Source organism: Podarcis muralis, chromosome 14 (genome assembly GCF_964188315.1).
Source record: "Podarcis muralis chromosome 14, rPodMur119.hap1.1, whole genome shotgun sequence".
Classification (NCBI taxonomy): domain Eukaryota; kingdom Metazoa; phylum Chordata; class Lepidosauria; order Squamata; family Lacertidae; genus Podarcis; species Podarcis muralis.
In genome coordinates, this window is record NC_135668.1 from 17,959,489 (window position 1) to 17,971,575 (window position 12,087).

Sequence of the window (12,087 nt, forward strand, 5' to 3'; positions counted from 1 at the left end):
GAGGGATGGAGAAAATGGGCAATGTTTCCCCTTTTGTGTCACGCAAAACCCGCTGCTCTCTCAGTGTGCAGGACCAGCCATGCCCATACTAAATATATCGGGACATTATTAAATGCAGGACTTGGTTGCATCTGCTTCCCTTGAAAAAATATTGCAGGAATTTAGAATGTGCTTTCTTTGCTATACCTATATAGCAGCATAGTCTTATTGATTTAATAGAACTGTGTGGCTTAACGGCCCTCTGTGCACCACTTTGCAAGAATATAAGGGGTTTTGTTTCAGTAAGTGTATGGATTGTACACTTGATGACTAGAGACCTTTTTAAAGCTGCAGGCTTGGTGGCAGATCGTGGTTCATGTTGAGCTCCCATTGTGCTTATTAATGTCCCCCCCCCCCCCCAAAAAAAGCGTAAGAGGAGCATAAGAAGCCCAGAAGAGCTGTTTGAGTCGAACCAAATCTCTGTGTAGCCCAGCAAGCATTGTTCAACAGTGGTCAGTTAGATGCACTTCAAACGTGTCAAGCTGGGGTACAAAAATAGATGATGAGTATGGGAGAAAAAATGTCAATTTTGGGGGTGCCTGTACTTCTATACATCCCCTCTTAGCTAGTAAAATTCGAGCAGCTCCCAGCTGTTTTCTTGAAGCCACATTGGTACCTGCCGCACACCAACAGCACATAGGATGCCAGGTGTGGAGCTAGAGGGGAAGGAACAGTCTTGGCAGGCTAAAGTTGGTTCATGGGCTCTACATTAACAGAAGGTTGGTCAAGATGATATTAGCATTCTACTGACCACATTGTCACCTCCTGCTGTAAGGTGGTGAGAATAGCCTGCCAGGGGCTATCTACTTGTCTCTCAGGGACCCCTGACCATTAGGTCCAGTCATGGCCGACTCTGGGGTTGCGGCACTCATCTCGCTTTATTGGCCGAGGGATCCGGCATACAGCTTCCGGGTCATGTGGCCAGCATGACCAAGCCGCTTCTGGCGAACCAGAACAGTGCATGGAAACGCCGTTTACCTTCCCGCCGGAGTGGTACCTATTTATCTACTTGCACTTTGACGTGCTTTCGAACTGCTAGGTTGGCAGGAACTGGGACTGAACAATGGGAGCTCACCCCGTTGTGGGGATTCGAATCGCCAACCTTTTGATCGGCAAGTCCTAGGCTCTGTGGTTTAACCCACAGCGCCACCCTTGTCCCTCGCAAATGTAATAGTAAAATGGCTAATCTGTAAATATTTCCCCACCTAAAACTGGGCATCATGGCCTGATCCTCCGAGCCTTTGCACCAGGGTTTCCCAAACTTGGGTCTCCAGCTGTCCTTGGACTACAACTCCCATTATGCCTAGCTAACTGGACCAGTGGTCAGGGATGGTGGGATTTGTAGTCCAAAAACAGCTGGAGACCCAAGTTTGGGAAACCCTGTTTTTACACTGTGTCCCAGATATGCTTTCCATATAAGGAAAAAAAATAAATATTTGGCATTATTGATCTGACCCATCCATATATGTTGTTTCTTAATTATGCATACTTAGAAGGGGGAAAAACCAGTAGAAAAATATCATAGTGGATAGTTTTCCATTAGAGAATAGTTTTCCCTCCCACGTCTCTAGGTCTGATTGACCCCATTTCCCACTGAAATTAAACAAAAATAAAACAAAAGAGGGAGTGGTTTTTGCAACACAATGGAAGAATTGATCCCTTTATTGGAGGAGTTTATGAACTGGCACAGGTTAGGGGAAATACTTTTATACACCTTTGAGATTTGTTTATGATCCCCCTCAAGGATAAAATGGGTTTAAAAGATCAGATCCTTACAGTGCCAAATTATGCATGATGCTCTAGGCTTCTATGGCAAATCTTAAGGACTTCCAGCCTTTAATCAGACCTGGCTTGAGGCTATACAGTCTGGAGAGTTAAGGTGTGATGGGGTCTGGAATCTAAAAACATGGACCACAGGTCAAGAATTTAAGCTTGCTTAAATCCCAGTGAATCACATAAACTGCACATGAGCACTTAATTTCTCACTTATGTGGTTTATTGGATTAAATCTAATGGATCTCATTTTAAAATGGAATAATGACAAAGTCTACAATTTAAAGGGTTCCTTTAGGCCCTTTTTAGCTAGGGCATGTGTTTTCACAATGAGCCTTCTGAAGCCCCAACTCTTTCCCCCCCAACACCACTGCCTGCATTGCAAATGTTTTTTCAAACTCAATATATGGCATGTCCTACGGTAAGATAATTCTTTATTTGAAGGATAAGTTAAAATGTCTCATTGCGCACACAAAGCTGACTCTAGGGTGTTTTGAGTTACACCCATAAATCCTGTTTCTCTTTCGTAAGAACTGAACTCCTGAGAGCTCATTGCCTGTGTTCAAATGTACAGTGGTACCTCGGGTTACAGGCGCTTCAGGTTACAGACTCCGCTAACCCAGAAATAGTACCTCAGGTTAAGAACTTTCCTTCAGGATGAGAACAGAAATCGCGTGGCAGCGGTGCGGCAGCAGCGGGAGGCCCCATTAGCTAAAGTGGTGCTTCAGGTTAAGAACAGTTTCAGGTTAAGAACGGACCTCCGGAACGAATTAAGTTCTGTACCCGAGGTACCACTGTCATGGTTAACCATGGTTTGTTGCTACACAGATAAGCTAAGGTGAACCTTGTGATTGTATGTTTCTTCACTTCTCCTGCTCCTTGGTGTGGCCTTAAGAAGGAGTTCAGAAGTGTTAACATCCATGTGGAAGCTTGTTCAGATGTCCTAATCCAAACATATTAATTTCTCATTAATTTTAACTATGATTTTGTCCTGGCTCCTGCCCCAGTCACTACAGCAGAGGCCCTTACTTGAGTTTATGAGAAATACCTTTATTACAAAGCAAGTACAGCAATAGGTGAAAGCTAACTCAGTCCTAGAGCTTCTTCAAGTGGGATGGAGAGGTTAACTGAGCTAGACCAGAATTCCAAAGTCCAAGATCAAAACTGTGCAAGAGTGGCAAAGTTATCCTAGCAGGTTGAACATCCATCCAGCAATATAGCCTCAATGGCGAAAATTAGCCTTGTAAGAATGTCTAGCCTGATGCACTACACTGGTGGGTGGGTGTGCATCTGTTCCCAATGGCAGAGGTGTTGCTTGGCCCTGGGACACAACGCCAGACCCCCATCTCCTCTGAATCCTGTTCAGCCACCCCAGGCTTAGGCTCTGAGCTCTTCCCAGGGTCCAACAACATTCCTTCATCCACAGGGAGAGAAGAAGCATCTGGGACTCTTGTTCCAGCATTATCTCCTGCCCAGGAAGGACTTCCTCAAACAGGCTTTGCTCAGCCTCCCCTCCCTCTTCCTCTTTCAATGCCTCCAGAGTCTGCCATCTCAGGTCTACGCCCGAAGGCAATGACAGACTTGTGAAAGGTTTGTTGAAAGAAGCCAAAATTCAAACCATGGGTTGTGAAGCTGGCTTGTTTCTGCAAGCTGCAGTTAAAATTCAGCACAGTTTAAGGTTCAGACACGACACTAAACCACAGTTCATCCCTAATTCAGCTCCTTGCCTGCACCAGAAAGGAGGCGTGAAGCATAGGCGCCGACCCCATGGGGCCTGAGGGGGCCCGAGCCCCCTCAAAAATTTTATTGGGGGGGCTCGGCCCCCCCAATAATTAAAAAAATTATCGCGCGCCTTGGCTCCCGCGGCCGGCGAGGGGAGCCCGGGCCGCGCGCGGCTGCTGCTGCCGCCTCTCCTGGGGGCGCCGCCTCCCCGGGCGGGAACGCTGCGGTTGCGCGAAGGAGGAGGGCGGCCCCCGGGGGCTGGGAGAGCCGGGCTGCCGTGGCCGAGAGGGCTGCTCTGCCGGGCGCCGCTGACATAATTTAAGCAAATTATCGCGCGCCTTGGCTCCCGCGGCCGGCGAGGGGAGCCCGGGCCGCGCGCGGCTGCTGCTGCCGCCTCTCCTGGGGGCGCCGCCTCCCCGGGCGGGAACGCTGCGGTTGCGCGAAGGAGGAGGGCGGCCCCCGGGGGCTGGGAGAGCCGGGCTGCCGTGGCCGAGAGGGCTGCTCTGCCGGGCGCCGCTGACATAATTTAAGCAAATTATCGCGCGCCTTGGCTCCCGCGGCCGGCGAGGGGAGCCCGGGCCGCGCGCGGCTGCTGCTGCTGCCGCCGCCGTTTGTGGTCATGGCGGAGCTGCCGCCTAGGGAGGAGGGGAGAGGGGGCTGGCGGGGGGGGCAGGCGGTGAAGGGGGCTTGGCTGCGCTCTCTCTCTCTCTCTCGGGCTCTCTCTCTCTCTCTCTCTCTCTCTGGCTCTCTCATAGGCGCCGACTCCATGGGGCTAGGCGCAGCACGCTCTCCCCTATTCGCTCACGAGGAGGCGGCGCCACTTTATTTGCATATTCATGAGCTTATTTATTATTCATGAGCTTTCCCGGGCCCCCCCAATATTTTTTATAAGTCCGCGTCCCTGGCGTGAAGCACACAATCCTTCCTTGTAACGTGAAAAAAGGCTTTGGGAGTAGAGAGAGCAATAATAGCCCCAATTATCCTTCCACTTCCATGCATTCACGGGACATGGGGAAAACGGTATGGAGTCACTTGAGACAAGCTGAGTTTGGCTGGAGTTGTCCATCTGCAACATAGAGATAATAAATGCTGGCCCACTGTAAGCATTTAACCAAATGCTGGAGCATTGTAAGCAGTTCTAAGATCATTTATATAAACTTAAGCATGCTTGAACAAGCAGTACTGTATAGAAATCCTAAGTAATGTTGCTGTTTTAACATTTAGAAAAGAGGGTTAGCTTGCTAAGTGTCAGTTTTGTTTAAAGCCCATTTTTAAATGGAAGTAATGATCTTCGAAAGCATGTCAAAGTGCAAGTAGATAAATAGGTACCATTCCAGCGGGAAGGTAAACAGCGTTTCCGTGCGCTGCTCTGGTTCGCCAGAAGCGGCTGAGTCATGCTGGCCACATGACCCGGAAGCTGTATGCCGGCTCCCACAGCCAGTAAAGCGAGATGAGCGCCGCAACCCCAGAGTTGTTCATGACTGGACTTAACTGTCAGGTGGTCCCTTTACCTTTACCTTTAATGATCTTCTGTAACAAATTGCAGGTATTTAGAGGGAGATTCTCATTTGCAGTTCTCTAGTCTGTAAAGGCTTCGGATTTAGTGCCGCGTAGTTGAGTTGTTTCCTGCAAATCTTACTGTTTATTAAAGCCACAATCTGTGCAGGAAATGATGGGTGCGCAAAATCCAGCTAAACAGCTGTGAAGTTCTTTTGCAAAGGAAATATTACATGGCACCACTGTTTTTAAACCCTTTCCAGCTATGAGGGAATAAAACCAGAACAGTAAGATGCAAATTGAATGACTGATGTACTTCATTAATTAACAGAAAATAATTGTCCAGTAGCTGGACAGATTTACAAGTTGGTTGTTGTTGTTTAGTCGTTTAGTTGTGTTCCCCTGGACTCGTCATGACCCCCTGGACCAGAGCACGCCAGGCACTCCTGTCTTCCACTGCCTCCCGCAGTTTGGTCAAACTCATGCTGGTAGCTTCGAGAACACTGTCCAACCATCTCATCCTCTGTTGTCCCCTTCTCCATGTGCCCTCAATCTTTCCCAACATTTTACAAGTCCACATGTGGCTTAATAACAGTGTGTTTCAGAGAGCAGAATCTGGAACAATGTGCTTAATAACGTGCGCATGTTCCTGTTGTTTTAAGTAACTTATTTTTGAGGCATGCTTTGTGAACTGCTTCCTCTTCCTCCTCCTCCTCTTTTGAATATCAGGTTTGTTATGAGAAGTTATGTTTTCCTTGCAAGATTTGATTTCTGAAACTGTTCCTTTAATTTTCCTAGGGGAGGAAACCGTGATTGCTGTGCCACATGGGAGCCACAGTGCAAGAATTACTGTGAAAGGACCAGCACACCTTGGTATGAACCCTTTTACATGTTACTAACAGAGAGGGACACGGGTGGCACTGTGGGTAAAAGCCTCAGCGCCTAGGGCTTGCCGATCGCATGGTCGGCGGTTCGAATCCCCGCGGCGGGGTGCACTCCCGTCATTCGGTCCCAGCACCTGCCAACCTAGCAGTTGGAAAGCACCCCCGGGTGCAAGTAGATAAATAGGGACTGCTTACTAGCGGAAAGGTAAACGGCGTTTCCGTGTGCTGCGCTGGCTCGCCAGAAGCAGCTTGTCACGCTGGCCACGTGACCCGGAAGTGTCTCCGGACAGCGCTGGCTCCTGGCCTCTTAAGTGAGATGAGCGCACAACCCTAGAGTCTGTCAAGACTGGCCCGTACGGGCAGGAGTACCTTTACCTTTACCTTTTTAACAGAGAGGAGCTTGGACAAAAGTATTCCATTTGGGTGTTTTGGGGGTTATTGGAGCTATAGTTGAAATACCTTACTTCTCCTGCCTAGGCCTGATCCTGAAGTCCTATGGGTGTGCCCAGCTCCTCATGCAATTACCATCACGTGATGGAGAGAGTGGGGCTGTGCTTGGTGGCTGTGTCCCTTCCATTGCACCCACATCACTTAGGACCACCACCCTGTATATTAGGGGTGAGGAACCTCTGCCCTCCCAGATGTTGCTGAAGTCCCATCACATTAAGCAAGCATAGCTAATGGCCATGGATGATGGGACCCATAGTTCAGCAACTTCTGGTGGGCTGAAGGTGTTCCATACCTGCTCCATACATTGTGGGGGAGTGGGGGAAGGTCTGAGCCTGTTCTACCTGTATAGGCTCCCTCCCCAGTTATGAACTGTGAGCTCTCATAATCAAAAACTCTGGTGCATGTAGGAACAGGGTAGAGATCTGGTAGGACGTGAATGTGAATCTACTTAATTTGCACTTTCTGAAACAGCGTGAGAGTCAAAACATAGCCGTCCTTAAAAAAATCACACTTGTCTGAATTTTGTGGTGGTGTGATTCACCACTGAAAGAATTTGTACAAAACTGCAGAGATATTAGTGAAAGTTAACATATAAAAAGTGTCATAGTAGGCAAAATTGCTTGCCAAAATCGGGCAAAAAGTGCATACACAAATAAGTATATTAAAAAAAAGAAGAAAGTACACTAAATTACTGATAATTTTTCACAAGGCGTGGGGGGCGGGCGGTTAAAAACAACTTGCCAACTGACGCAGAAATGTGAAGAACTGAATTTAAGGTTGGAAAAATTAGAGATTGAAAGAGATCAAAATTGAAAGAGGAGGCTGAAACCTGCTGAAGAGACTCTCTACTTCAGATCTTCCCCCTCCAGCAAGCTACTAGGCCAGGTTTAAGATGTTGCTGTTAGCGTGTAATTCCCTGAAGACTTTGGAACCAGGTTACCTCTGAGAATTCCTTATCATGTATTCCCCTGCCCAGACTCTTGGATTCTTTACTCTTGTGTTCTTGAGGGAAATACCTTTAGTAGTGTTGTATGCTCCCAGGGTTCATCAAACATCCAGTAGGACTCCAGTAGCATTTGCCCTCTGGAACACATTCCCAATGAATGTCTGATAAGCATCTACAATACTGGCATTTACGTGTCTGCTTAAAACTTGTCAGTTCACCCAGGCTTTCCCAGAATGATCCAGCTATTTTGATGTGTTAATCTGGCCTACTGATTTGTGATATATTTCCTATGTGTCTTATGAATAAATTTATTATTGAGTAGCAGTGTCATACCTGGCACTGCTCAGGAATTCTTAAAAAAAAATCAAAATCAAAAATTGTTTTATCAAAATGTAAACTAAAACATGCTCTTTGATTCTAAGGAACCATCGTGCAGAGTTTGGTTGCAATATTTTAAGAGGCGTCCAAGTGCATAATAAATAGACAACTATGCTTCATGTAAACAAGTGCTTTGTTTATCTGTCCAAAATCTTCCAACATCCCACTTCCTTGGATGTTCACAAGTTCTAGTTGTTTTGAGATGCTCAACTGTTAGGACGGGTCTTTTGTTTACAAATGCGGAGAAGGAAGCTGTCTGGGTTGCAGAGAACTTTGTTGTTTTCATCTTGTTGTCCTTTAAATGCTTGGCTTCCCCAAATAAATCAGATAAGGCCACACTTATTATTGTCACTTTCCCTTCATTTGGCATTTGAAATGGTTTATTTTGGGAGGAAGGGAGTTGAAGTGAAGGGGGAAGGGTGTTGGAATATATTATAGGCTTTCCAGAAGCTGTTTTGCTAAGAGCTTCAGAATCCAAAATAAGCCAGAGTCCTCTGAAAATAATCCCCCTGCTGTAGAAACAACAAAACCAGAAGCTAATATTTTTACAAGTGGCTAATGCTAGATAACCAAGTTCATGAACTTACAACCGAGTCTAGCTGGAAGGGAAGCGAAAGATGCTAAATTCCCGACTTTTTAAATGACAGAACCTTGCATTTTAAACATTTAGCCATACATGTGAATTCTGTTTTTATTCTTTATGGATATTAACAGGAAAACATGTGGCTTACAGTTTGAGGGGATTAAAATAGGTGTGCGTTTAACCGAGACTCGTGTTCCCTATCTGGGAATTATGCACACAATGGTGGTGGTGGAAAAAGTTCATGAATTCCAGCAGGTAGGTTTTCTGGCAGGAGAAGCTACTCTCAAATCCACTGACGTCCAAACACGACATGACAGGTCTGCACCATTTTATACTTAAATCAGAGACACATATGCTCTACCTATTCTTTTGTGTCCAAATGGAAATAATCACTTTGCCGGAGAAGCCCCCTTAGATTTTATATAGCTGAGCTGCTCACACTCACATTTATTCCTTCTTATAAATAACGTTTATTGGTTTGTCATGAACACATGCACAAGCTAACATATAGCCATGCAGACATTGGCAGACTCACACACATTGCATTTTCAGTATAAAAGTTACAGAGATGCAGTTACATAGAGCCAGGATTTCAAGATGAATCTATATAGCCCAACCACAATGAATTGGGGGGGGGGGGGCCTGCTTATATGACTCTCCCTATTTTTATAATCAAAAATTCTAATTTCCTTAAATCTGTTTTCTTTTAAACTGCAAAAGTAGGCTTTTAAAGATGGCTACTAAGTGTGTGAGATAGGATCTTGATAACCCCTCCCTCCTTGACCTTAGGTTCTGTACATCACAATTTGGAATGTTGATGGATTGTGTTTCAACTTGTGGGTTAAATATATTTTAGCTTCCAACCAGGAGCAGGCAATCTTCTTGCTGTATAGACAAATGGCAAAGAACTTTATTGATTTGAGTGTCAGTACATCTCCAAACCCTTTACAGAACAGAGTGAATCCATTGGAGCATAGTCACTGTGTATAAAGTCTCTCTCTCTCTCTCTCTCTCTCTCTCTCTCTCTCTCTCACACACACACACACACACACACACACACACACAAAGAGAGAGAGGAGAGAGAGACGAGCTAGTTGAGCAGCTAGTCTCTTACAACTTATAGCATCACTACTCAGATCTCACAGCTGTGGTTGTGTCTAAACCGCTGAGCCTCTTGGGCTTGCTGATCGGAAGGCCGGCAGTTTGAATCCCTGCAACAGGGTGAGCTCCTGTTGCTGTGTCCCAGCTCCTGCCAACCTAGCAGTTTGAAAGCACGCCAGTAGATAAATAGGTTCCACTGCGGTAGGAAGCTAAACGACGTTTTCATGCGCTCTGGCTTCTGTTACTGTGTCACGTTGCGCCAGAAGCAATGTAGTCCTGCTGGCCACATGACCCGGAAAGCTGTCTGTGGACAAACGCCGGCTCCCTCAACCTGAAGCCAGATGAGCGCTGCAACCCCATAGTCGCCTTTGACTGGACTTAACCGTCCAGGGGTCCTTTACCTTTTTACCTTTTAGTGGACTCAGTAAGAACTTTCAAGACTGTAGTCGTGGCAGGGATTGGCAGGACATTGATGAGTGTGCTTTGGGGAAAGGGAGGCTGGAGTCTGACTCAGGAGAGGGGGGCAGTGTTTCGTGGGGACTGGTACCAGCCAGGAGGCAAGAGCCAGAGACAGGGTAAGCTTCAGAGCTGGAGGGTGGAGCACAGGAGGAAGAGGAGGAAGAAGAGGAAGAGGCAGGTCTGGCCAGTGAAGGGCTGGGCACTTCCCCACCCTCTCCTGTGCCAGTGTCTCCCAGAAACAGGAGAGGATTGAAGTGGGAAGAGCAGAGGCAGCTTCCACTCAGGGATAGTCTTGGCCTGCTTACACGCTGGTGCTGGAGGGGCTCAGCCCCCTGTTGCTGCAACTGCTCCATAGAGCGTGGATATTCAGAGTCATAGAAGCCTTTGTAAGTGTTTGATTTTGATAATAAAGAGCTAATTACAGTCTGTCAGGAAACTGCCATTGGCGAGAGGGTGAGAGGGGAAAAGCCGGATGGATTACAGAGAGCCCACAAAGATCGTGCGAAGCACCACCTCCTCAGCGGATGAGAGTAGCCATGCCCCTAGTGGAGAGGAGAGGCAGGGGGCGGAGGAGGCGAGGCGGTGCCAGGACACCTTGCAAAGCAGAGAGGAGGGGGGTCCCCCGTTACCCAAGCCTTCCTTTCACAGAAGACTTCCATGCAGAGAGGGGAGGCACAGACTGGGCGTCAAGAAACTACTCTGCTGGGGAAGGTTTAAGGACTGCCCACTCTCAGATTCTGCCAGTGAATGAGCAAGACACGGAATAGAGGCGCTCTGCATTCCAAAGGTTTTTATCACCGATAAGAAACCTTTAAAACAGTCTATTGAAGCATATTGCCTGATTGCTCTCGAGCAACCAACCTATACCTCTTACACAGTCATACCTCGCGTTGCGTTTGCTTCAGGTTGAGCGTTTTCAGATTGCGTCCCACAGTGACCCGGAAGTACCGGAAAGTACTTCTGGGTTCCACTGCTCGCGCATGCGCAGATGCTCAAAATGACGTCACGCGCATGCGCAGAAGCGGTGATCCGCAACACAGGTTGCATTCTGCTCATGTTGCGAACGGGGCTCCGGAACGGATCCCGTTCGCAACCAGAGGTACCACTGTATACTATGTGCTGTGTGCATTCCTTGGCTGGGAAGTGGCTGTGATAGGTACTGATCTGCACTCCATCAACTGGCCTGGCAGCCTGCAGGTGGTCAGCTGGTTTTCCCAGCCAGTGAAGATACACCTGGCCTAATAAAATCTCTCCACCCAAGGCCCAATTCCTAAGTCTGGCCAGCTCACTGCCCCTGAGTGACAACAGACTCTCCCTTTCTCTCTGGTCTAGTCCTTCTCTTGCCTTAGCTTCCCTGCCTGATCTGCTACCCCCAGTTTTTCTGTGGTGACCTTGGTGCTACCTAATTGGTATCTGATCTCCAGCCCAACCATGATAATGTCTCCTGCTTCTTGTTCAGCTGATCGCCACCTACGTTTGATAGACTCGGACCCCGCCGCAGTTTGCCAAAAACCAAGCCCAGACCTGACACCAACTATACAAACACCGTCTGTTGTTAAGGGTTCCTGCACTGAAATTGCTCAGCTGACAATCGGTTTAGGCTTATAAAGACACATGGCTGGTGGACCCAAAGCTTCCGCTGCATAGGCCAAAAGCACTTGTATTTAATATTGCTCCTTTGGCCATCCCATAGGGACCAAATTATGAGTGCCGTAAGGCTGCTGAAGACCTTATTCTCCCATGAAGCTGGTAATACTCGCCCTTCAGTTAAAGTTAGTTGGGGTGATACTAAGAAAAATGCTCACCCACAGCAACAAAGCCTTGTTCCACTTAGGTTGTAACTTCATCCATATGCCGACTTTTCTGCTTTTTTGGGGGTTAAACCTGTGCTCAGAATTAAATAGACTTTTCAGGCCATCACTTGCTGAATATGCCTGGAAAGCCGCTTGCTGTTATATTTCCAGATGGCTGCCAGTTAAGTTTGCAAAATATTACCTTGCCCTTTGAAGAAATAGCTATAAAAAAATATATTACGCATGCAGAGTGTTTTGTGTTCATTCCATAGGGAAGCTGCTATTGACAGGCAATGGCTTAAAGCAGGTGAGAATATACGGGAGCCGCGCTTACAGGTAGCCTGTGGAGCAAATCTTCATCTCTCTGTGTGATGGAATTATACTTGGAAAAAATGAGCAGCTGGGTTTAAGCTTCCCTGCTGAAATCCAGGCTGCCTTTGCATAACTGTTAGTAGAGAACTG

General features: G+C 47.2%; 1 protein-coding gene across 2 annotated transcripts in view; it reads left to right on the forward strand.

Moving 5' to 3' along the window:
• The window catches only part of ADAMTSL3 (ADAMTS like 3), a 271,063-nt gene that overhangs the window by 157,543 nt on the left and 101,433 nt on the right, over positions 1 to 12,087 (forward strand). For both annotated transcript variants that reach the window (XR_013390636.1, XM_077918855.1), the window contains exon 7: positions 5,830 to 5,904. Coding sequence is in view for 1 of the 2 variants with exons in the window: in XM_077918855.1 (XP_077774981.1) it covers positions 5,830 to 5,904 (75 nt within the window). In the remaining variant the exon portion in view is untranslated. The remainder of the gene's footprint in view (positions 1 to 5,829; positions 5,905 to 12,087) is intronic.